We start from the raw sequence: 25,252 nt of genomic DNA on the forward strand, positions 1-25,252 counted from the left end.
TGCCCAAGCGGGGCAGTTTTGTGCAAGAAATGACACACTTCCCTCTTGTAGATCGTTAAATGGGCTTATCCTACATGCGTGCAAATAACTTATGTACTGTGATTGACACGTACGTAGGAGCATCACATGAGATAGCTGGTGGTTCAAAGGAACCATCTAGCCCGGCATCCTCTTTCCAACCATTTTACATTTGATGCTGAGTTAAATCCAGCGTGTGACCTTATTGCACGTGTACTTTAAAACACGTATTGCTTTCACGTACACACTGAAGATTTCAACAAAAGTAAAGTATGGATCGCGTTGCCACCTACACGCGGAAACCCAACAGTTACTTACAGGCAAGTGACTACCACGTAACTTTGGAAGGAACAGAGTCAAGAAGTTTCGCTGTACTCACTACTCAACTTCCTTACTCCAAGCTCTAGAGAAAGCGACGGGTCATAGGCGCACTGCCCCTTTAAGGAAAAGTTACATTCTGACGTATCTTAGCATATCTGAAGCTTCATTTGCAACCAGGAGCAGCCCCTTCTGCCGGAACCGCTGCTCATAGCTTCCTATTGGCTACGAGAGCCGGTTTTTAAAAATCTTTAGGCACCGCCCTTAGCAACCGCATTCTTCCCGGCTCTCGGATTGGCTACTGCGGAACCAATCGACGGTCGTCCTCTGCCAATGTAGCAATTTTCAAATTCCCACTTTTGCTGCGGTAGATCAAGTAAGGCGAGTGGAGGATCTGGGTGGTAGCGGTAGGTGGCCCCGATCCGTTCGGAGGGTAGTCAGTCGGGTATACTTACTTACTTGCTTGCCTCGAGGGACCAAGGAGGAGCTCTGGGTGGGTAGGGGTAGTTTTGCCTGATCCTTTGTGCAATTCCTCGCCTCCGACCTGTGAGCCCTACTCCAGCACTATGCAACGCTGCCTCACTTCCGTCCTTCAGTTGCTTGTCCCGATTCACGGCCCACTGCTGTCTGCAGCGGAGATATCTTCTCCCTGGAAGGCTCCTTGTTCCATTGTTTGCCTCTGCCTCTTGCCTTATCACTACGGTGTAGGGGACGGTAATAGGCTTTTTGCCTTCGGAAAAGCCACCTCCCCGCCCGATCTTCCAGCCAGCATGCTGCCGCGCTGCTCTTTGTCTTGGCAGGATTCTGGGTATTTAACAGAAAGAAACCCAGCGGGTGGAGATTAACTGCTGGTGAGGTGGGAGGACCGATGCTTTTTTGGTATCTAGCAGTGCCATCTGTACCTTTCTCTGCGTGGTTGGAGGTGTGTAGCTGTCCGCAGCAGAAGAACAAGATTTAAGTCTAGCAGCACCTCAAAGACCAACAAGATTTCCAGGGTGTATGCTTTGGAGAGTCAAAGCTCCTTTTGTCAAGTATGACAGGTATCGGAAGACTCTTGTATAGCATGGAACTTTTGATGGCCCTTGAAATGCTACTGGATTTGAGTTTTGCTGTTTCTTCTCCTGGGCAGCCTTCTACCCCTCAACTGCACATCAATCTGCTTGCTGGGCTACTCATAAAGGCGTGCCCTAGAGGTGGTATGGTGGGTGGCAAAGGTAGTGGCTGGTTGTGCTTTCTAGTTTTGACTGACCATTTCCATCTCTCTCATTTCCTGTATCCAGCTTTGCTTTGGTGGGCTGAAAACAAACAGTATGCCAGCCCCACGCAATACCAAGGCGGCAGTCAGCAAGCAACCCTGCCCAGGCAGAGCGCCAGCTGTGGAGAATGCCCAAGCCAAGAAGGTGAATGGAACCTCTGGGGTCCCTTTCCCCCTCTGGGTAACCAGGATTTGCATGCTCAAGTCCCTCCTCCCCAGGGCAATCTTTTGGCAAGGGCATGTTGCCATTCTATGCTGTGGGCAAAGGGTCAAGATGGGGTCAGTATTGTTGGCTTGTGGTAAAACCTTGGAGACGAGCTACAGGTGGGTGACAATGAGTGGAACTTCCTAGTCTGGGGAGTTTCTGGGAAGCTGATGGCAGAGCTACTCTGGGAGCTGGCACTGCTGTGCCTGCCAGGGCTCTGGGTCTCTGAGGGGACTCTTAGCATTTAGGCGAAGGCCTATCACAAATGCAGGTGTTCTGTACAGATTGCCCAATTTATCTATTTCTCCATCCTAGGAGGAAAGCTCTCAGGCGAAGCGATCTCCTTCCTCACCGCAGGGCGCACCCAAGAAACGTTCTGCCTTTGGGGATATCACCAATGTAAGTAGGGGGTGGGATGTGTAAGCCCAAACTTACCCATGTTTCTGAAGCAGCTTTAAGCACATAGACAGGCCACTGCTGCCTTAGTCTGTCTGACACCTTTCTTGGATCTGTGAGGCTGAACCTTTTCTGCCATCTTTTCAAGTATGAATGGAGTAAAGTTGGGAAGGATGCAGCTCCGTCTTTTCTAGAGCTGAGAGGATGCCCCAGCTTCGGAGTAGGCATGGACTGTACATATACGCGAAGGCAGTAGTAGGGTCTGCTTCCTTCATTAATAACCTTGTGATCTTCTTTTTGTAGGCTCACAAGACTCAACACATATTGGGAAAGAAGGAGACAGCAAAGGCAGCTTCGAAAAAGGCCCCAAAGGGTTCGGTTGTGCTGGGTGTTGCAAAGAACAATGAGATCAACCTTAAAAAGTGAGGACACAAGTGCGTGTTGGTTTGCCTGTTCATCTGCTGGCATCCCTTTTGGGTCATGATTGCTCCTATTTACTGCAAGAGAGGTAGAGTTATCCCCCCCCCAAGATGTCCCCAGGAAAGTGCTTTTGGGAGAAATGTCAGGCACAGGTTCAAAAGAGCAAGCTACAAACACCAAAAGCACAGGCAAGGTATTGGTGTTTCCAAGGCTGGAGAATTCTGCCCTCCCTGTTTGCTTTGAAGTTGCTTTGTTGCTTTGAAGTTTGGTAAACACTTTGAGCAGAGACCCATGAACAGCTTGAAAGTTCGTGCAGGCTGACCAGCCACGAATTTCAGTTTGCGAACCATGAACCAGCCAAAATTCATCAGCTGGTTCGTGTCCATCCCTAATTTTAACCATGAATATGCTATAGTGTGTTTAATGACAATAAATGAAAGAGTTCAGTATTTTTAATGTTATAAAATTTAGCTTGAATATCCAAACATGCTGGTAGTCCTACCTACTTGACCCTATCAGAGTTTCCATCCAAATAATACACTTTATGTTAGTTACTAGTAAATGCTGTTATACTGGAATGCCCCACCAGTGGCTGATTTGTCTGTATATTATCTGTGATCTGATTGTATTACTAACCCAGGTTTACCTCTTTCAGGTCAGTGAGCAAAATTCCCTCTGAGGATGCACCAACTGAGAAGGTTCCAGCAGAGAAGGCAGATCCTCCACAGACACCTGCAGATGAAGTGGCTTTGGTACAGGGAAGCTACTCTCATTGACAGCTTTGCAGCTAATAGAAGCTAAGGAGCATGAGGGTGGGTGGGAATGGGAGAGGGGTGCTGATGATAGAACTTGATTTTGGACAGATGGCTATATTTATTCTTAGTGATACTGAGTGTGTCTGTATGAGCATGCTTTGCAGCATCTGCTTACCCTGATGCCCCACTTCCATGGAGGAGACTGGCTGTGCCTTTGGAGTCTCCATGAGCCTGCCAGTTTTTGGCTTCTAATTAGGTCCTCCTCTTTCCATGAAACCATTATCTGCAGTGTTCTCACATATCTGTTGGGTGACTTGAGCTATAGTCCCTTTGAGTGAATTCATGGACCAAGACAAAGACTTACGGGGTGGGCCCTTGACACAATAGATGCATCTCTTTGCTTCATTGAAGAGTGCCCCAAAGCTTTCGCATTACCTTGCTTGGATACAGAATCTGTTGGGTCCCTTGTCACTGCTGGCTCAGTCCCTGCTCTTCAGCTGGAGCATCCAGACCTGGCTGCGAGCTCCTGTCAGTGCAGATGGGGCAACCTTTTCCATAACTTAGGGAATTTTAGGGGACAGTTGGGAAGAAATTGTAGCTCCGTAGTGGTATACCTTCTGCATGGATCAATACTCAGCTTGCCTTCTAAACAGCACCTTGCGTAGCAGGAGTGAGGAAGTCATAGACCCTGGACAGCTGCCAGTTGAGAGTGGGCAGGTCAGTGAGTGGCTCAGACTAGGGCAGCAAAGGCCCTGCTTCGAACCGGATTTGTCGTAATTGAATGTCAAGAGACTGTAGCAGTAAGATGAGCTTCAAAGAAAGAACTTATGAGGAAGCCAGTAAACTGTGGATAAAGGAGTCACTTGTTGCTCTCTGGTTTTAGTTGATGGAGAGCAAGAGGGCTTATGTTATTCAACCTAGATACTTTTTTTAAAAAACAGAAAACTTCCTTCCATGTGCAGGTGAAACCAATTGAGGACATAGACAAGGTCCAGCAGGATGATCCTTATGCCAGCGCTGAATATGCCAAGGATATCTTCGACTATATGCGGGAGCGGGAGGTAACCTGGAGATTTATTTGTTTGTTTACTTTTATACTGCTCTCCCCGCAAGCAGGGTCAGGATGGCGTACAACAATGATCTATAAAATACATATAAAATCATAAATAACCTAAAGTACAATTCTAAAACACCCCAAACCCACATGGCACCGTAATGCAATTACTTTAACAATACTTTGCCAGTGGGGGGAGAGGGTAGAAGCAGTTAGTGCACCAGCATCTGTTCATGACTGATTAGTCTACTAGACCATTGATGTTAAAAAGCTGTAGCTGTTAAAAAACGTTGCTGTCCTCAACCATATGCTTGATGGAACATCCCTGCCTTGCAGGCCCTGCAGAATTGTAACAGATCCCGCAGGGCCCTGATGTTAGTAGGCAAAGAGTTCCACCAAGCCAGAGCCAAAAAGGCCCTGGCTCTGGTGGAGGACAGCCGGACACTCTTTGGGCCAGGAACTTCCAATAGATGTTGTTCACTTGAGTGTAGTGCTCTCCGTGGGACATACCAGGAGGGGCGGTCCTGTAGGTACACTGGTCCCTGACCGCTCAGGGCCTTAAAAGTCAAGACCAAAACCTTGACCCAGTACTCAACTTGAAGCCAGTGCAGCTGGTGGAGCACAGGTGATATGTGTGCTGTTACAGGTGTCTCCGTAAGGACCTGGGCCACTGCATTCTGGACAAGCTGTAACTTCTGGGTTAGCCTCAAGGGCAGCCTGGCATACAGCAAATTACAGTAATCGTCTAGAGGTGACTATTGCGTGGATTAATGTGCCTAGGTCGGGTGAGACAGGAAAGGGGCCAGCTGCCTAACCTGGCGTAGTTGGAAAAACACCAGCCTGGCAATATTTGTGACCTGGACCTCCATTGACAGGGTGGCATTCAGGCCACACCCAGGTTCTTGACTGTCTGCGCCGGTGTTAAGGGCGCATGGTCAAGCGGTCGGAGCTGATGCCCCAGCCCCGAGTCCCTACCCCCACACCCACCCAGAGAACCTCCGTCTTTGATGGATTCAGTCTCAGCCGAATCTGCTTCAACCACCCCACCACGGCCTCCAAACCCTCAACCAAGTTTCCTGGGGCGGTGTTCAGCTGGCCGTCCATCAACAGATGCAGCTAGGTGTCATCAGCGTACTGATGGCAGCTCAGCCCAAAACTCTGAGCCAGCCTGGGCGAGAGGGTGCATGTAGATGGTTAAATAACTGAGGAGAGGATAGCCCCCTGAGGGACTCTGCCTGTCGTGGGGTATTGAGGAGACACCCTCTCACCAGTACCACTCTCTGTCCCCCATGGTGGAGAAACAAGGCAACCCACTTCAGAGCTGTCCCACCGAATTCCAGCATTGGCGAGACAATGAACCAGCAGACTGTGATCCACTGTGTTGAATGCTGCTGTCAAGTCAAGCAATAACAGCAGTGCTGACCTGCTCCGATCCAGCTGCCTACGAAGATTGTCCATGAGGGCGGAAGCCAGATTGGATGGGGTCTAGAGCCGATGTGTCCTCCAGGAAAGTTGCTCAGCCGCCGCTCTCTCAACTACCTTACCCAAAGATGAAAGGTTCAAGACTGGGTGGTAGTTGGCCAGATCAGAAGGGTCCAACAATGGTTTCTTCAGGAGCAGTATTATCATTGCCTCTTTTAAAACCCCTGGATAGACCCCTGAACTCAGGGACAGATTGATAGTCCATCAGAGGACCCTGTATACCCTTGCTGCCGGCTCTTACTAGGACATGGGTCCAAGAGGCAAGCGGTTGGCTTCACACTCCTCAGAATCCTCTCAACATTAGTCTCAAAGAAACAGTTGAGGTTGCCCAACACTGAATCCAAAGACAGCCAAGGGGCCTCAAGTTCACATACGGTATCAAAGTTGGCAGGCAGGTTGTGGTGGAGCGACAGGACTTTCTCAGCAAATGCTTCACAGCTTATATCCAATTGGTGTTGGTTTGGGGATGTTTCCCTGACGCCAGTGTTCAGGCCTTTAAAAAAGGGGGAAACTCCTGAGGTTATTTGGAGGATGAAGCTCCCTTTAAAAACTACTACAGATTTATACTTTGATTCTGGGGTCTGGAATAAGTAATGTCTGGAGTAAGGTTTTGTTCTGGTGGCTGTGGGTGAATGAAAACCCCCCCCCCCTCTCTCCTTGGGTTTCTCTTCCCAAACTGAGCACTTGTGGATAAGATTGCAAGATGCTAGCTGGGACTCCCTGGATTTCAAAAGCAGCACCAGCTTCAGTCTGAATGCTGGTTTGGTTTTGGTTTGCCACAAAACGTGGCCTCGGTCTTGCTAATAACTAGGCCCTCCTGGCTGGACTTGGTGGGTTGATCTTTCCTGTGGAAGGTCTGGAAAGCAGCTTGGAGGGCACCGGACTGTATGCTTGGCTCTTCCTCTTCTGTTCCATCCTACCTAGGAGAAATTCTCGATCCCAGATTACATGGAGAGTCAGCCTGACATCACCAGGGACATGCGGGCCATTCTGGTAGACTGGATGGTGGAGGTGCAGGTGAGTGCCTGTTGCACATCTGAAGTGTGAGGCCTGTTTGCCAAGCTATGTGGCAAAGCCTGTAATGCAAATATTTGGGGGCAGGGTGATCTCTTGGCGGAGGCGATGTGGTGGGGTGTGTGGAAAAGAGATTCATGTTCAGCTATCCTGGTGTGGTGAAAAGAACAAATGAACAGAGAGCTACTTGGGAATGGCGCTTGCTGCCACTATCAGGTCCTGGGTCATGATGCCGGTCCCATGGCCCCCAAGAAGTAAGATGATGCCTCCCCCCTCCCCAAACTCTGATTCAGGGCTGGTTTCTCTGGGGAAGGAGTAGTCCGGTGCCAAGTGGTAGCCCCAGGTGTGGGGCTCCTGTCTGTCTCATGAGTTGGCTTGTGCCAAATCTAAGTCCGTGCGTGTATGTTTGTTTGTTTGTTCTTGCCTGGAAGTCATGGTTGATTTCTGGTGACCCGTGCTGGGGGCTTGGGCGTTTTTCAGAGAGGTGGCTTGATTGCCTGCCTCTGCCTCCCGGCCCTGGTATTCCTTGGAGGTCTCCCATCCAAATACTTGCCAGGGTTGGCCTTGCTTAGCTTCCGAGATCTGACAAGATTGGGCTTGCCTGGGCTCTCTAGGTCAGGGTGGCACCAGATGAGCTGGACTTGGGTTCTGGGAGGCTGCCTGGGACTCCATCCATTATTTCTGATGCTGCTGGTAAGAGGATTGCTGTGTTGCAGTCCTAAATGGAAGCCGAGCATTAAAATCTTGTTCCCAATGGATATATGGCTTCATCTGGGCTCTAGCACCTCTTTGCAGCTCATTGTTTTATGAGGGAGCTGGAGTTTAGTGGTGAAGCACATGCTTTGCACGCAGAAGAATCCTACCTTCAGCCTCTCCGCTTCGAAGCTTCACTGGCAGCCTGGCTGCAAGAGTCCTCTGTCCCCTGCCTGGCTCCTTGGAGAGCCGTTGCCAGCTGAAGCAGATGGAGCCACACGCTGACTCCCATCTTTGTCTCCCGGGCTCCTGTAGGAGAACTTTGACCTTACCCACGAGACACTTTACCTGGCAGTCAAACTAATGGACCACTACCTGGTGAAGGTGACCAGCATGCGGGACAAGCTGCAGCTCATTGGCTCCACGGCCATTCTCATTGCCTCCAAGTTTGAGGTAAGCCCAAGTGGGAGCTTTGGGGCAGTGCAAGGCACAGCTAAACAAGAGGGAGTGGAGCCTGTCCATCCTAGTTGCTGGAGGATCATCGGGGCTGCGTCCCTCTGCCAAGGCTTGTGGCTTCTGTCATGAGGCTCTGCTGTCCCTTTCTCTGTTCTCCATCACCGTGGAACTCGGGGCGTAATCCGCAGGCCGTGATGTGCCCAAGCCCCTGCAGGCAGTTCTGGCTGGCTTTGGGCTGGTGGGTCTGACTAACTCTTAGGAAATAAGTTCAGTGATACAGTGAAGGGGCTTTTCAGAGATGCTGCCTAGGCTGAAGCAAGTCTGCTTCTCTCTTATTTTTAGAAGTCCCCTGCAGGTGCCCTTTTAGATTTGATCTACTCCCACCCCACCTCTGTGAGTTCAAGAATGTGTTCTCTTTGAAAAAGCAAATTTTAGATTTCGGAGATTTTGCATGTAATATCAGCCCCTATGAGCTGTGGCCCTCTCGTGTGTCTTTGTGCTCTTGGCTTCAAAAGCTCCAGATCAGGGGATGATGATCCTACTACGTTAAAGGGGGTTGTAAGGCATTGTTATATTTCATAGAGCACATATGCATCACACCCATTTCCACATACAAACCTACAAGATGGCTTATAAGAACACAGTGATTTCTAAAATGCACACTTTTAATATCATGCCATAGAAGGTTGCATTAAAATTTCAGGTCTTTGAATGTACCTTCTCTTTGTTCAGGGTTTGCCCCTGGATACAGGCTCCACTGCCAGTAAGCCTTTCAGAGCATAGAAGTAGCCATTACACTCTCTCCTCCCGCCTCGTTCTATGCAGGAGCGCTGTCCCCCCTGTGTGGATGACTTCCTGTACATCTGTGATGATGCTTACAACAGGGAAGAGCTCATCTCCATGGAAATGAGCATATTGCAAACGCTCCACTTTGACATAAATATTCCTGTTGCGTACCGCTTCCTCCGCCGGTTTGCCAAGGTGAGTCAGTGTTCGGCTGTTGCTTGGGAAATAGGAAGATGCTTGCGGTCCACCACAGAACGTGCATGTGGAGGGGGTTGCACGTGTTCTGGATGCTGCCTTTGCACCCCTGCGAGAGCAGCTGTGCCATAACTGACATTCTCAGGAAGCCCAATTCTGTCCTTTGTAGTGCTGGTTAGGGTTGTGCTGAAAACTGAGCTGAAAAAATACCCCAAAAACACTTTAACAGTATTTTCTCAGCTGGTTACCGAGTGGACTATTGATTTGGTTATCCAAAAATGGCTGCCCTAAAAAGCTGCAGTTAAAGGGTATTTAAAGGTCTCTCAGTCCCTTTAAATGCTTTTGGAGTGAACTCAACTTGGAGAAGGCATTTAAAGGGACTGCAAGCCCTTTAAATGCCTTTGGAGTTCACTTACCACGGAGTTACATGGCTTGGAGAAGGCATTTAAAGGGACTGTGATCCAGTCTCAGTTTGGTGTAGTGGTTAAGAGCAGTGGACTCTAATGTGGAGAACCATTTGATTCCCCATTCCTCCACATGCAGCAGCTGAGTGACATTGGGTCAGTCACAGTTCTCTCAGAGCTGTTCTCTTAAGCAGTTCTCTCAGAGCTCTTTCAGCCCCCACTACCTCACAAGGTGTCTGTTGTGGCGAGAGAAAGGGAAGGAAATTGTAAGCTGCTCTGAGACTCCAAGTGAAGGGCGAGGTATAAATCCAACTCTCCTCCTCCTCTTCCTCCATTGGGAGCATCACCTTCTAGGGCCCATAGAATTGGACCCTTAGTTCAATCTTTTTGAAACTTGGTCCCCCCCCCCCCCTAAAAAAAACAGGGGCCCTACCAGAGCCCCAGATATCCCTGGATCAATTCTCCATTATAGTATATGGGGACCACTGACTATAATGGTCCCCATAGGGTATAATGGAGCCAAAAAAATTAGCAATCCCAACTATTAACCAAATCTGAATACCATACCAGTACTGGGATTCAGGAATATCGGGAAATATTGATATTTTTCAGGTTCAATATACCCAAACCCAAAAATACTTTTTTGTTTTGTTTTGCACACTCCTAGTGCTGGTGCACATATTTGTAGTAGCCTGAAATCCAGCCTGAGGCCAGCAGTGTGTGTTTGCAGATGAGTGCACTTTCACCTGACTAGCAGAACTGTGCAGGGCTCTGAGCCAGGCATTGCTCAAATGCTCACTAGCCTTACTCTACAACTTTGAGTGGGAGCAACTTTTTTAAAAAAATGAAAGCTAAGCTCAGGAATCTGCACTCTGCATCAACAGGCACAGCGCTGAGGGTATGGACTGAAGATGAGAGAAGAGTATAGATGCCCAGTCCTGCTGAGATACAAAGGAGAATACAGAGGAAGGAAAGCGTGGTGCCTTGAGCACCTGCCAATCTGGAGGGGGAGGCCTGTGTTCTTGCAGGGTCAATATTGCGCATAAATTTTCAGACCCCTTAGAGATGGGGAACCATCCCCTGCTCGGCTGCATAGAGATATAATATTTCTGGAAATTCTGAAGCGGGGAGGTGTGTCTCCCACTTCGGGGGGGGGGGGTAGACTTTAGAAACATTGAGAAATATGCAATACTTCCTTAGTAACCTTATTTGACTACTATAAAAATGTTACCTGCCATCCAATACTTGGCATATCAAATTGTACTGTTTACCATATTTAGGACACTTAAGTGAGAGCAGCACTATTGCCTTGCCTCCCCTTGCCTCGCAGTGGGATGGGCCGGTTCTGTAGGCTTCTTACAGGCATGTCTTAGACTCAGTGCTAGAAGTGCTTTGGTCATAGAATAAAGGGTGGAGATAAGGATCTGATGGGAAGCTTTCTGGTCAGATGTTACTGTTGGAAGTGTGCTGGACCCATAACCTGTTGGCAGAGTTGGATTATTTCCTGAACTCTGTGAACACTTACTGCCTTGGTATTACTTGGGACACAAGAGCACTTGGGAAGACAAAGGGAAAATGTGTTCAGGGAATGCTACCTCACCTTTTCCTCCTTCCCCCCATTTGTCCTTTTGCAGTGCACCCATGCTACCATGGAGACCCTGACACTGGCCCGGTTCATCTGTGAATTGACTCTGCAGGAATATGACTTTGTCCAGGAGAGGGCCTCTCGGTTGGCTGCTAGCTGCCTTCTCTTGGCGCTGAAGATGAAGAACCTTGATGGCTGGGTGAGCCCTCTTCCTCTGAGTAGGCGGGTTGCTGGCCACTTTCTTGAGCAAAGCACGTGAGATGCTAAGCAGGGAGCGCTTTTCATGGCGGTGGGAACACGGCACATGAGTTCAGCAGCCTCAGGGCCTGGGCACCCCCTTTGTGGAGCTGTCCTGGAATGGTGCGAATTGCTGCTATGTTACAGAATCCCACACTGGAGTATTACAGTGGCTACTGTGTCCAAGATCTTCAGTCATCCGTTAAGAAGCTGAACTTCCTGTTGACCTATCAGCATGATGAGCGGCTCAAGGCTGTGCGCAGCAAGTATTCTCATAGGTGAGAGCTCCTCTCCCCTTGCCCTTGAGGTATATCGTGTGTGTGCATGCACAAAGATGAATACTCCTAAATGTGCAGTGGTGGTGATGTGCACCATGGACATGTTAACCTTGCATGCTTGTGGCAGCATGGGGTAAGGCCTAGAGGGTTGGACTGGGGAAGGACAACCCAAGTGTAAATCTCTCCTCTGCCACCGCAGCTCGCTGGATGACCTTGGGCCAGTTGCAGCCTAACCCACCTCACAGGGTTGTTGTAGCAAGGATAAAAATGGAAGGAGAAGAGAAATATGTTTTCTTCCCACTGGGGAGAAAACCAGGATATAAATATCTAAGTCAATAAAATGGTTGCTGATTACTGGAGCTGGTTTCAATGAGGCTAATTAATAATAACCTTGACTATATTGCCTTTAGTCATTTTTGCTTATTAAATGACTGAAATAGCGACTGAACGTGTAAAGGGAAACATGTGGGTCTAGGGCAAGGTGCTAGCTTAAGGAGACGCCTGAGGACAAAGCCCAACTGCAGGATGAAGTGTGGGGCGGGACCGCTGGAGCTCCATCTGCATCCCCACCCTAATAGTATGCTCCTGTATCTTCATTGTTTCACAGTTGATATTAAAAGAATTCTGTCCTATTAGGGCAGTGGTACTTATTCCACAGCTGTCGGAGAGCCGCATTTGGAGTTACCATCAACCAAAAGAGCCCCATGACTACTACGTGCCCTGTTATGCCACCCCATCAGACCTGCACATACAATAACTCTGTTATAGCCATCTATTTAACTATAACCTGTTTACTTACCAGAGTACTGCTGAGCATGCAGGGTTATCTCTCCCTGCACTGTTGAACCTTAGCCAGCCCTTCTGCATCTGGAGTGATTCCCTCTGCTTTCCTGCTCCCTCCTCAGCCCGCTGGGTGAGAGAGTGAGATTGCCAAGGCAGCCAGAGGAGAGTAAACTGGCCACAGAGAATCACTCCCACCAGGGCAGCCACCTGAGAAAACTCTCCTCCCGGAAGCCAGCCACCTGGGTGCTGGGATGAGAGTGCAGAGGCTGCGGATTAAAGGGAGAGGAGGGGCCTTTTACTTCCATCCCTGGCTTCTGATTACCCCATCGTCCCGCTTCTCCAATGGCAGCTGTTTCAAGGTGCCAATCTTGCCCACTTTCCCGAACCATGAGTGTGCCACATTGGGGGAATGGTGGGAGGAAGAGCCTCAAGCAGCTCCAAAGCCCCATCACTGCATCTGTAGTCTGTTGCTGGGCAGGCTAGACCCCTCTATGCTAAAAGAGATGTGACTCAGTGGGAGAGTATCTGTTTTGCATGCAGAAGGTCACCAGTTCAATCCCCCAGCATCTTCAGTTAAAAACTTTTAGTGGATGATGTGAAAGACCTCAGCTGGAGACCCTGGAGAGCCGCTGCCACTCAGATATCGAATATGATAGGTCAGTGGTATGATTCAGTATAAAGCCGCTTCAGGTGTTACTGAACAAGGGAAAGAAACATGGAGGAGGAAGCAGAGGCTGTTAGGATGAACAGAAGAAACAAAACTTGTGTGTTAAAAAATCCCGCCCTGTGTTGTCTCCTTGCCTGCACCAACCTGCACAAGATTCTCTCTCTTTGCCTTGCAGGGTCTTCTTTGCAGTGGCCAAGATGCCCCCTATGGATATGCTGAAGCTGGAGGACTCTTTGCAAAGGGCCAGCCGGAGGTCTTTGTCATAAAGCCAGAGCAATGCAGCTGCTGTGTAAATACTGTGTAAATAGAGAATGACTCTTAGCCCTGAACTCTGTATATAACTTTTTTTTTTAATTGTAGGGGGGGAAAAGAACTGAAAAGAAATGTGTGTGTTCGTGTATAGGGAGCAAAGTAATAGAAAAGCTTTCAATAAAACATGGTATGATATTTCTGCCTCTTTGCATGTCACTGTTGTAGGTGGAATGCCTTCAGTTCTGAACCTTCCTCTCAGCTGTGGCCTGCGGCCCTTTGCTGAGTCTGTTTGGTTTCTCTTCCTCCCATGGTACTGCTTGGGGGAAGGGTGTGTGTGTGCGTGCACTGTTCTTGCCAACCTGCTTCCCCCATAACTGCTGGTGCCCAGTAGGAGGCAGGAAGTCTGTAGAACTACCAAGTGGGGGTGTTGCTGAGCAACAAGTGTGGTGGAGAGCCAGCTTGGTGTAGTGGTTAAGTGCACAGACTCTAATCTGGGAGAGCCGGGGTTGACTCCCCACTCCTCCACTTGCACCTGGCTGGATGACCTTGGGCAAGCCGTAAGTCTGATAAGAGCTGTCCTTGGAAAAGAGCAGTTTCTGCCAAGAACTCTCTCAGCCCCACCTACCTCACAGGGTGTCTGTTGTGGGGAGGGGAAGGGAAAGGAGTTTGTAAGCCACTCTGAGACACCTTTGGGTAGTGAAGGGCGGGGTATAAATCCAATCTCTTCTTCATCCTAGTGGCCAAGTTGACATGCATTTCCTTTCAAGTAGTGTCAAGGGTGGGTCTCCATTGGACTGGAGCAGGCCATGCACTAAGAAAATCAGTCAGACCTGTCCCTACTCACTTACGTACTTTATTCTGGCATCCCAGAATTCTGAATGTAGTGATTAAAATTCAGGTTCTTTTGGCAGACAGCAGGGGCTGACCATCTGCCCCCCCCCACCTTCTGTGTGTAGCTTCTTCATTGTAAAAGGTGTTTGAAAGAGTTTGTTCCTGCTTCTAGGACCTGAATGTCATCATCTAACCTACCAAGTAAAGATTTTGCCGGGCTGGGAAATGTGGTACAGGGAAAGCCTTACCTGTTGCTTTTCTTCCTTTAGCCAGTAAAAGACACACGACTTTTGGCAGGAGCAGATCAGCTGCCTCATTTATTGAACAAGCAGTACAGTGTTTGGGGGGCCAGTTCACTCTTATCTCCCCTGCCACAAGGGGGTGGAAAGAAAAGGCATGGTGGGGGGAGACTACAGGGCTTACCTGCTGCCTTCGAGCCCTGTGTGGGTGGTGGGGAAACTGTAAGAATGGAATAACAGCCAATTTCTTTTGTGAGTAAAAGAGTCATCTCTCTCGCTCTCGTTTTTAAAATGAAATATCAGTCTGTTTGGGCTTTGGTTCTGGCTCTCTTTCAGTGCATCAGTTTTTAGGCAGGGACAGGGAAACAACTCGCTATCTTTCCAGCTCAATTTTTTTGTTTCTTTCTCCTGGAAGCTGCAGCTGAAAACAGCAGCTTTGCTGAATGGTAAAGATCCCCATAGGGCCACACTGGGGCAAGAGGGGTGCATCCTGTATAGCAGCTGACCCCCCTGCCTCCAGCCAGCAACTCCACACCCTCTCTGCAGTTCCAGTTGCCCGTTGCTCCCAGTTGCCCTTAACCCAGACCCGTTTTCTTTAAACAAAGCAGAGAATGCGCCTTCCCTGATTTCTGGTGGGAAACACACTCTATAGGGGGCTACTGGCAGGATTTCTATTTTCCCGCTACAGAGAGCCGGCAAGGGGAGCAAACGGCAGTCCGCTGCTTTGGAGCCAGGCCCAGGCCTTTGGCCAACAAAAGTTAACCCCCTGGGATGACTGACTGGAGGGGCAGGAGGGGTGCTGCTTGCAGCCCCTTCAGGACAGGCCTGCTCTAGGTTATTCTGAGCAAGCAGCCTCCCCTCCTCCCAATTTCCCTCAGGAGGAAATATTATGTACACCCTTCCCCCATAAATTTTCCCCCTACACTCACAGTCACGATATGAATCAATCACTTTAGCACAAGAAAATACAGTGACGGCAGCCGTACACCCCCCACCCACCCCCCAACAGCAGACTGTGCAGAGCAAGAGCTGCACCAGTTGGCAACGGGGGTGCTTGAGTTTGCTGACATCCCCCCCCCCCAAGTCCTTGGTGGCTGTAGCAATAGTTCTGCCTCCTTCAGGCACCATGGCTTTGCAGGAGGCAGCATTGGCTTGGCCCAGTGGCTAGCCCCATTTTAGGCCTTGCCTCTCCCTCCCTCCCCATTGCTGTTTTGCTCTAGGGTGTTGGGAGGGAGCGGGAAAAAAGAGGCTTAGGCTGTTTGTTTGCAGTCTCAGGTTGGAGTCCTCAGAGCTACTGCAAAGGACCTGGTGTGTTTAGTAGCCCTGACTGGCATGTATTGATCTTCAGGCTAACAGAGGGCAGCAGAAAAGCCAGCAGTGGAGTGGCAGAGACGAGAAGGAGGCCCAGGACCTGCTGCAGGGAGGTGAGCTCCAGTCAGGGTGCTGGGACAGTCGCATTTCTCCGGCTGACCAAGTCCCAGCTTCTTTACTGTGGCGGCTGCCGCAGCTGGGCGGGGAGCAGGTCCCTTGGCTTGCAACTGTCCGAAAGAAGCAGTCCTGGTCACCTTTTGTCTCTCTTCGGCACTGGTCCCATGGAAACTGCCTGGATCTCGGCATCAGGGACTCTCAGAGACTAGCTCATGCAGTAGTGATTGCATCGGTGCATGAGATGGGTTTGCCACAGTTAAAGCAAAGCCAGCAGGCAAACAGCAATGTTTAACCACCCTGAGGAAGGCCCAGAGGTGCACCCCCCCCCCCAAGCATCCCACTGCACAGGCAGTCATTGGAACAGCCGGGCCTCAGAACGGATAAAGTAGTCTCCGGGAAGGAGCGGGACTTGGAAAAGTGCAATCGCGCAACACAGGTGAAAAATAAATTAAGCTTTATATATTAAATATTTAAATAAATATCTTTTCTCTCCAAACTAGTTACATTCTCCCCAAGCAGCAGGTAGGGTCATTATTTCACTTCACCAGCTTAGGAAGAAGCAGAGCTTCCCTGCCTCTCCTCCTCCAGGGGCTAGGAGCCATGCAGTTGGTCACAGGCCAGGGGCAGGGGACACGGTGCCAAGGTAGTGCCTTCTCCAGGTAGGGCACAGAACTCAACCCATTCAAAATGTACTGTCATTTGGATTTCATGCTTAAGACCTTGGAAAGCCGAGAGCACACTTGCTCCTGTCCCAAGCTCTAGTGTAAAGTTTCTTGATAGCAGGAAAGAAATTTGTAATTTTTTTCCCCTGTTGGTCTGGGAGCTTCTGTAGCACAGAACATTCCTGGCAGCTGATGGCTGCAAAACTCCGAAAGCCTGCAGCTGGCACCTTTCCTACTTGACATTAACACCCACCCACCAAGCAAGTTACTGTTGCTATCATCAATGTGGGTCATCCCCCTTGTAACCCATCTTTTATTCAGGTGGGCACAGAGGCTCTACCCTCTTAGCACCTTCATGCCCAACTAACTAAACAGAGGGGGGGGCACAAGGGAGGCATCAGCAGAGCTCAGAAGTGCTCATTCTGGGATGAGGCTCTCAACCTACTCAGATGAGAAAGCGCTCTAGGAAATGAGAGAAGTAATAACTCCCTGAACGGATGCAGGGCAGCCAGACGTTCAGCAGCAGGGACAGCTGTACCTGTTACTTTTCTGCCTGGCACAGAGCTGTTAAGTACCCTGGAGACTCTCAGAGGAAGAGGCTTTTCCCTCCTAAAAGGAAAGCAGCCAGAGCCTGCCGCTGCTTTTGGTTTCACTGGACAGGCAGGTGCACCGGCACAGGCCTCGCCGCAGGACAGACCCATCCAAGCAGAGGACCGGGCTTGAGCTCAACAGAGAAGCCAGAAGACTTCTGGGGCACGCCCTTCTCTCCTCGGGTTATGGGGTCTTCTGGGCCACAACTACCCAGCTCAGCTACCCCTTAGCCTCCCCCCCACCAAGCTGGCTTCTTGTCATCTGATAGTGTTTCACAGCACAGCCAGGCATGAAAGCAACCCAATGTAGTGAGCCCAGGAGCAGCTGCAGGAGCTTCACCTCCACCCCCCAACCAAGTGCCAGGAATGGATGGAAATGAATGGCTTCACTTAAAGCAGCTCAAACACATGAACTAAAAAAGACACGAGAAGTGCCACGGGGAAAAGGGAAGGGAGGGAGCAGAAGGCAACGAGGAGAGACAAACACAGCCAAGCCACAGTCTTTGGCAAACACAGAAATGTCAACTCATTGCATGGAATGCATGGGAAGCTGTCCTGGGGTCAGGGTTCCAGGGCACCCGGGCTCAGGCCGGGCGCTTCATCGTACGCGATGGGTTCCACAAGCCACGACTGGCAGCAGTTAAGACAGAGGGGGTTAGAGGGCAGGGCTGCAGCTTCCTGCTGGCATCTAAAGCTGGCTGGTAGTGTCCTTAATTCCCTGGAGAATCCTCTTCACATGGCCCACTTTTGATATCCCGAGATCCTTAAAAAGAAAGAACAACTTTAGTTAGTGTAACAGCGGCTGAGGGCCATCATCCGAGTACGGCTGGGCAACTTTTAAGTTGTGTCCCTGTACAGATAGGCCACTTTCACCCTGGACTCTCCACGGTTTCATTCAGAGTGCATTGGAGTGAAATGTTTGCCACTAAAACACAATGAAGCACATGATGTGGTTATTTCTCCAGCCATCAGCAGGTGGAGCTGTTGCACTATTCATCTGCCAGAAAGACTATGCTGGCTTAAAAAAAATGGCAAAGGACCACAAACCTAGGAGGGGTTCCCAAAAGGGCAGGGAAGTGGGGCAGCTGTTCTTGATGGGTGGCTCCTCTGACTCAAGTTCCCAGTACTTCCTTGTGCCCACTGCCCAGTCCCTTCCTTGCTACTTGCACAGCAGGGAGGACAGACAAAAGAGAGGCACAGCCCATACCAGCAGCCCAGCTTGGCAATGCCATGCACCATGCAAGCGCCCACAACACAAGCAACTGCACATGAGAGCAGGAGGTGCCTGGGGGCAGGAGCATGCCAGGGGAAGTACCTTCAAGTCTCTTCTCTCCAGCAGGATCAGTTCAGGGCCCTGGATGTCGTGGCGCATAAAAATTTCTTTGTATTCCCCTAAATCAAGTGCCTCCAGCCAGCTGGACACTTCCTCAGGGCCCCATTTGTCCACTAGCAGAAAGGAAAATTAAAAGATGGTCGATTCAGCTACGGGAAGGGCACACGTGCTCGGCAGAAGCCGGTAGAGAGGTGGCACAGAGAAGCACAAAGCACAGCAGGGACAGCTACATAAGCAAGCACAGGGCAGAAACAGCAGCAAGCCTGGGAGGATATGCTGGGGCACCATGTACCCCTAGCCCAACGTTCAGCATCCTCCAAGTGCTAGACTACAGCTGGTCCCTGCACTCACACCCCCCCCAATCCTTCCTCTGGCTTCCATGGCCCCAGGCAATCCAAGGCACAGCCAGCCTCCCAGTTGCCCAGTGTCTCCCCTGGAAGAACAGTGATGCTAACACACCAGAGAGCTAACACAAGAGCAGTTATGCAAGCTCAATTCACAAGCAGCTGCAGCCTGGGTCTGCCCCTCCCCCCAGCCTGTAGGCTCGCTTCCCCACAAGACACACCAATAGCGAAAAAAGCTTCCGGATGGCTGCTCCAATCAAGACTTTCTGCCCTTTTCTCTGTTTAGACTCTCCGGGGCATAGTCATTCACAAGGGCCCCAAAAGCCCACTCAACCAAGTGCTCAGGCTGCTGGCACTGACTAAGGTACCACAAATGGGCTTATGAGCACAGAGGAACAATCGGAGATCTCTTGCAATGCTGCCAAGGGGCAGCTGCACCAGTGTCTGGAGACGGGTCCAGTAGAGCTTCTGCCACATTGCAAGACATCTTGGGTCCACTTCTGGACCATGTGATGCGGCCCTCTCATAGCACCGCTACTGCTTGTCTGTGCACACTTCATTCTACCTTCAAATCTGCATGTTGGCTCTCATTTAATTTCACCCACGCTGCTGCTAACCACTCTCCTGGTCTCCATCCACACACCTGCCTTTGGCTGAGTCCTGCCCAGAGCAGCCCTGATGCCCCTCATTGCTTCAACCTGCTTCTGCAAGAGGCAGCTACCCTTGACAAAGGGTGAGAACAGAGAATCAAGGGGTTCTTCCAAATGTAAAGGACAAACAGCTTTTGTTAGACTTATCAGTCACTGGTGGTGGTGGTGGTGGGGTTTCATTTTTTTAATGTATTTATTTTTGAATTTATACCCCGCCCTCCCCGAAGGCTCAGGGTGGCTCACAAGGGGCACAAATGCCCACGTTAAAACATTAAAACAATACAGAATAATATAAAATACAGCAATGCAATTCACTAAAATTTACTTTACGGTGCTCTGCACTGATCTGCAGATCAGCTGCAGCCTGCCAGCCTCTTGGCACCCCCAACGGCTACTTGCTGCCCGGGCTCTGGGAGAGCTCCCTCAGCTGCTTACCTGGTGTGAGGCTGCTGGGTTTCTGCTTCTGCGGTTTCTCCTTCTCCCGTCTGGGCTTTGCAAGGTTGATGCGTAATTTCAGGCTCCCTTTGTTGTTGCTGCTGCCAGAAGACTCCTAGTGGGGGCAGGGAAGAGAAGAGAGACGTTGTGCCACTTGGAATGGGGGGAGGGAGAGGCTGAGCCCCACTTCTGCTGATCTATGCTCCTGGGCCGGCTCCCTCCTCTTGGGAAGCAATTTGAAAACAGAGACGGGGTGGGTGCTACTTGGGCTCCTTCTCTGTTAATTTTCCAGTTCCAAAGTTGATGAAGAGCACCCCAATCAGTCCCCTGCAATGTCCCCCCTTTGATTTAAAATTCCTCCCTTCCTAGCAGATTACCATTTCCCATCAGTGGGAAGACAGGTAGCCTCTGCCCGAGTCTAAGGTCCTTAACTGCCCATTACCTACTGACAGGGCTTTTTTTGTAGAAAAAGCCCAGCAGGAACTCATTAGCATAATAGGCCACATCCAACAGCTGAAACTCATTAGCATATTAGACCACACCCAACACCACAACTCATTAGCATATTAGGCCGCAGCCCCGTGTTGCCAGAAGTGTGGTCATCCAGCCACACCCACCTTTTGCTTCTTATTCTGTTTACCTTGTTTGTTGTCAAAACCCAGGGCCTTTTTCTTGTAGCAGGGACTCCTTTGCATGTTAGGCCACACACGCCTACTGTAGCCAATCCTAATGAGTTTCTGCTGTTGGGTGTGGCCTATTATGCTAATGAGTTCCTGCTGGGTGTGGCCAACTCAGGAGCCAGCCGGAACTCCGTTCCTGTGCGTTCTTGCCCAAAAATAGCCCTGCCTACTGAGAAAAAGGGGACATGGGATCTGGCATTTGTGGAGGGACCCACCTCCTCAGCAGAGTGGATGACTGGTGCCATCCAGTGAATATCGGAAAGTTTCTGAAGTTCTTGGCCGACGGCACTCAGGGCGTATCGGAGTCCTTCTTCTTGGTGGGGGGAGTCTAACTGCTGTTAGGGGGGAAAAGACAATGGGAGAATTTTATTTCCTTCCCTCTACCAAGAGCTGGGCTCCCTCATCCCTATTCTTGAAGCACCAGCAAAGACAAACTGTAAAAGAGGGCTGGATTTGGGCCCCTTTTGCCTGGGCGAGACGGTTTGGTGAGCAGCTCCTAGCAAAGCTTGGGATGGAATTGACTTCGCTTCCGATGGACCCTCATTTTGGACGTTAATTTGTGCTGGGAAGCAGGTGGTGGAGCTACTGCTTAATTCATGATTTGTTGTAATGAGTGCTCATCTTGAAGACAGAGGGAAGTGGAATGGGGCACCACAGGCAGCTGCCCAGATATGCCAGGTGCAGAAGAAGCTGTGCTCTCTCTTTGATTCAGTTAAGTATTAACTCTGAGGACAATTAATGGCATTTTGGGTTAGAGTTAGGGTGTGAGAGAGAGAGGAATAAATGGGACTCTTGCAGGCTCTCTGTTGACAGAGGGACTGTGAGTGACCTTGAGTCATGCAGGAACAACATGTACAAAGAGGGAGGAGCCTGCTGTGGGCCACTCCCCTTACTTCAGGCTCTCATGATTCTAAAGCAACGCCCTGGCTTACTCCTCATCTAAGCACTTGGACTGCATTTCTGATCCATGAGCACCTCCTTCACTTTGCTTCAGTAGAGGCTACCTACTTATTGAGAAAACTGATATTTTGCCTCTCCAGAGACCTGATCACCATGGTAGGTGCTGCTCATCCCTGGCCCACTTAGTAGACATGCTGTTCGTGCTCCAGGAAAGTGCAGTGGAGAAGAGGGGGGGGGCATGCAGTCCACTCCGTCACCCTGCTCCCCCCTTCGTCCCGCACTCACCAGTTTCCCTTCCAGAAAAGCGCGGGTTTCGGTGTACAGAGCTTTCACGCTCACTGATACTTCCACAGCTGTGCTTCTGCTCAGAACCTGAAGAGGCCAGGCAGGAAAGAGAGAAAGATGAAGACAACACAAAGCCTGAATAAGGAATGCTCTTAGCTGGCAAAACATGTGGGATGAGAGCCAGTCAGCCAGGCACCAAAACTCCAGAATGACAGGCTCTTTTTCCCCTTGGCCTTTATTTAAGATTTAACTTGACTTATATCCTGCTTTTTTCCACAGTGGCTTACATGTTTTATCCTCACAACAACCCTGCAAGGCAGGTTAAGCTGAGAGTGTGTGAAGGGCCCAAGGTCACCCAGGAAGCTTTTGTGGCAGATTGGGGATTCGAACCTGGGTCTCCCAGATCCTAGTATGACACTCTAATCCCTGGAATAAATGCTTCCTCCATGTAGAGGCCTCCAAGGTAAACACACAGAGGTCTCTACAGCCCCCGGTGAGGTCCTGCAAGCCTACAGGTTAGAGGTCCAAGCCCTGTGGTGACTGAAGGTCACACTGCTTCCCGCACCTCAGGGCTGCTGCTGCCACCTTTGCTGGGCAAGGCCTCGCTCAGTGCCAGGGAGCTGCCATTCACAGCATGTGCCAACTCCTGCTCTATCGCTTTGCGTGTCTTGGCAGCCTCACGGATCCTGCAGGAGACCAAAGAAATGGGCTTGTTAGGGACTGGAAAACGAACCCAGTTTCCACACACACACGTTCAACCAAACACCTGACACATCACTAGAGGAAGGTGGCAACTGCAGGATGCCCATCCTTGTGTATCCCTGCCACTGGAGACACTAAGGGGAAAACCACCAGGTTTCCAAGGCAGCACTTGATGGCCCTGGTGTAGGAGAACCATTTCACTTTCACTGAACCAATGAGAACCCAGCCTCTAAAACTCACATGAACCCCACTTCCCTTACTTTGACCATGTTATGAAACCACCTTATACTGAACCAGACCCTTGGTCCATCAAGCTCAGTATTCTCTACTCAGGCTGGCAGGGGCTCTCCGGGGTCCCAGGCAGAGGTCTTTCTCGTCACCTACTTCCTGGTCCTCTTAACTGGAGATGCCGGGGATTGAACCTGAGACCTTCTGTACACCAAGCCGATGCTCTGCCACTGAGCCACAGCCCCTACCCAAACCAATGTTCCCTCTAAGCTGAGTTAGTGTGAGCTAGCTCAGTTTTCTAGCCTCCAGCTCACACATTTTTTGTCTTAGCTCAGGAAGGAGGGCTCCAGAACTAATTTATGCAGCAGCCAAATTGCTTGCTCACAACTTTAATGCCAGTAGCTCACAAAATAGAATTTTTGCTCACAAGTCTCCAGAGCTTAGAGGGAGCATTGCCCCAAGCGTGTTTGTGTGGGAGGGAACAATGACATTATTCACCCCATTTTATAGACGGGAGGCTTAGAGAGTGAGTGCCTAGATCCGGCTCAACCAGTAACTCCAATGCTGTTCCCATGAGGATCCCTGATGGAACGTCCCCCCGCCCAGCAGCCACAGTAAGCAGAAGTGGAACTGCTGTCGTCCCCCCCCCCCCCCAACCCCCCCCAGTGCTGGCTCCTCCTTTTTGTTCTCTGGCTACAGCCGGCCCTTCTCCACATGGGCTGCTCTGTGCTGCTGCCTTCCTGACTCCTACCTGTTGATGAGCGTTTCCGTCACTTGGGCAAGCTGCTGCATCTGGGCATGCTCCTCCTCCATCAAATACTCCATGGACTGCTGGGAACTGAGGCGGGGGCGGGATGTGGATCGGTAGCCCTCGCCCTTCTGCTTGTCCTCCCATGATTTCAAGGTGCTCTCGAAAGCCTGCGGGGACAAGCTCCTCAGGAAGGTGGCACAGAAAACAAGGCCGGGAGGGAGAGGGAGAACTCCAATCGTGTTAAAACCCATATTCCGCATGCAGCTCAGAGTGGTGGCAATTCAGGCTATGACAGCCCACTTGGGAGCAGCAAATATTATGTGCTGCATACACAATCCACCCGCCTATCATCAAACAGCTCTCAATTGACTTATACCAGCCAAGGTGTCAGTTCCCCTTTCCCATTCTCTCTTAACATTCCATTGCCTAGGCTCTCTCTGACCTCAATGCAGCTAAGCCAATGGGCAGCCAGGGAAGCTTTGGTAAAGCCACCCAAATGCATTGTTGGAGCAGATCAGATGCTTACAGATGGACAATACAACCAGCATGCTAATCTCAACAATCCCAAACCAAATCACCTGAAAATGAACTTGTGTGCTAGCAGGCTGCCCACTGGGTCCTGCAACCTCCAGCCACTGGTTTCTTACCCTGTCTCTGGTCAGCATCTGAGCTCTGTTCTTGTGTTGGATTTTGATCATGCCGGGAGGCTGGATCCATGCTTCACCATCCACCTGCACTGGGACTCCCTCGTCTCCTCGAATTGTGATCTTCACCATCCGGCACTGGTGGGCAGACACAAGGAAGACTGAAGGACCCCCCCAGAGATAGAACTTGGCCCTTCCTTCACCCGTGGGAACCCTAGCCAACTGGTACCCTCCACTTCTCCTTCAACACAAATGTAGTCCTGAGGCATCAAACCAAGGGTCCATCTGGACCAGCATTTTGACTCTTACAGTGGCCAGCCACAAGGCCAAGAAAGTCTACAAGCAAAGGCAGAGAGGCCAAAGGCATCTTCTGTTGTTAGCAACTGGTTGTCAGAGGTGTACTGCCGCTGAACATGGAGGGTTAAGCCAGGCGGGCTAATTGGGCAGACAGGCAGGCGATTGTGGGTGAAAGGTCACCTGTGCAATGCGATGATGCTGAAGGTTGATGACCCGCGACACCGCCATCTGGATGCTGCCAAAGACTGCAACCACCTCCAGCTTCTTGTCATCAAACGAGGGAGCTCCAAAGTTCTGAAAGGGGGGGGGGAGAATTATAAAACATTCCCAAGATGTGGAAAGGCTCTCTTAAGTTCTGCCTAGAAGATGGTTCCCCATCTATCCTGAGAAATGTCTCACCCTTAAAGATTCAGCCAAAGGAGACAGGGTCATTCCTCCCTGGGTGGGGCTCCAATCCTTCTCTGCCACACAGGCAATGGGGGGGGGGGTTGGAGAGCTAGCATGGGGTTAAAGAGTTGGACTAGGATTTGAAAGTCACAGGTTCAAATCCCTGCTCAAGCACTGAGTTTTCTGGCTGACCTTGGGCCAGGCACGCTCTGTCTAACCTACCTCACGGGGCTGTTGTGAATATAAAAACATGATAGATTAGATAGACAGATATTAAGCCTGTGAGACAAAGTGAGAGATCAAGAAAAGGGAATTAAGTTTCTCTTAATCAGCGGAATGCATGGTTCCAGGGGAAGAATGGCACTGGCCAAAGGCATCTCCTTGCCCCCCTTTCCTGACCCACAAACTTACATTATCCTCCTTGGTGCCTCCCCAGAAGTTGATGCCTCCTGCATAGCTGGGAATGTTGAGCACAGCAATGCCCTGCAAGCTGGGCAAGGAAATGGGAACCCCATCACACTGGAAAGAAGAGAGAACACTCAAGAAACCCCAGGACAAGAGCACTTCCTTCCAGAGATAGTGAGAAAGGTCTGGGTTCAAAAGCAGATTTAAC

At 50.3% G+C, this 25,252-nt stretch overlaps 2 protein-coding genes across 2 annotated transcripts in view; one reads left to right on the forward strand and one right to left on the reverse strand.

Annotated features, from left to right (window-relative positions):
* The first annotated feature begins 706 nt into the window (after positions 1 to 706).
* CCNB3 (cyclin B3) lies at positions 707 to 13,361 on the forward strand. Its single transcript, XM_015408933.1, has 12 exons — positions 707 to 743; positions 1,617 to 1,736; positions 2,112 to 2,195; positions 2,496 to 2,614; positions 3,268 to 3,364; positions 4,330 to 4,428; positions 6,828 to 6,920; positions 7,926 to 8,063; positions 8,892 to 9,047; positions 11,086 to 11,235; positions 11,421 to 11,551; positions 13,177 to 13,361. Exons 2-12 carry the CDS (start codon positions 1,647 to 1,649, stop codon positions 13,265 to 13,267), a joined length of 1,248 nt encoding a protein of 415 aa, XP_015264419.1. The 5' UTR covers positions 707 to 743; positions 1,617 to 1,646; the 3' UTR covers positions 13,268 to 13,361.
* A 4,079-nt stretch (positions 13,362 to 17,440) lies between these two features.
* LOC107108497 (diacylglycerol kinase delta-like) overlaps positions 17,441 to 25,252 on the reverse strand; it is a 44,116-nt gene continuing 36,304 nt past the window's right edge. Inside the window, exons 20-29 of the mRNA XM_015408934.1 lie at positions 25,051 to 25,158; positions 24,433 to 24,546; positions 23,959 to 24,093; positions 23,312 to 23,478; positions 22,196 to 22,316; positions 21,631 to 21,717; positions 20,661 to 20,780; positions 19,766 to 19,880; positions 18,319 to 18,449; positions 17,441 to 17,766 (exon numbers count right to left, since the gene is read on the reverse strand). Of these exons, the coding sequence (XP_015264420.1) occupies positions 17,692 to 17,766; positions 18,319 to 18,449; positions 19,766 to 19,880; positions 20,661 to 20,780; positions 21,631 to 21,717; positions 22,196 to 22,316; positions 23,312 to 23,478; positions 23,959 to 24,093; positions 24,433 to 24,546; positions 25,051 to 25,158 (1,173 nt within the window). The 3' untranslated portion in view covers positions 17,441 to 17,691. The remainder of the gene's footprint in view (positions 17,767 to 18,318; positions 18,450 to 19,765; positions 19,881 to 20,660; positions 20,781 to 21,630; positions 21,718 to 22,195; positions 22,317 to 23,311; positions 23,479 to 23,958; positions 24,094 to 24,432; positions 24,547 to 25,050; positions 25,159 to 25,252) is intronic.

This window comes from Gekko japonicus, unplaced genomic scaffold (assembly GCF_001447785.1).
Source record: "Gekko japonicus isolate JY-2015 unplaced genomic scaffold, Gekko_japonicus_V1.1 scaffold19, whole genome shotgun sequence".
Lineage (NCBI taxonomy): Eukaryota > Metazoa > Chordata > Lepidosauria > Squamata > Gekkonidae > Gekko > Gekko japonicus.

What these genes read in the sequence shown, in the direction of transcription:
- CCNB3 (XM_015408933.1), top strand. Translation starts at nt 1,647, where the DNA reads ATGCCAGCCCCACGCAATACCAAGGCGGCAGTCAGCAAGCAACCCTGC. An exon ending in CCTTTGGGGATATCACCAAT is followed by an intron (nt 2,196 to 2,495) that starts GTAAGTAGGGGG and finishes TTCTTTTTGTAG; the next exon opens with GCTCACAAGACTCAACACAT. An exon ending in TCATTGCCTCCAAGTTTGAG is followed by an intron (nt 8,064 to 8,891) that starts GTAAGCCCAAGT and finishes CGTTCTATGCAG; the next exon opens with GAGCGCTGTCCCCCCTGTGT.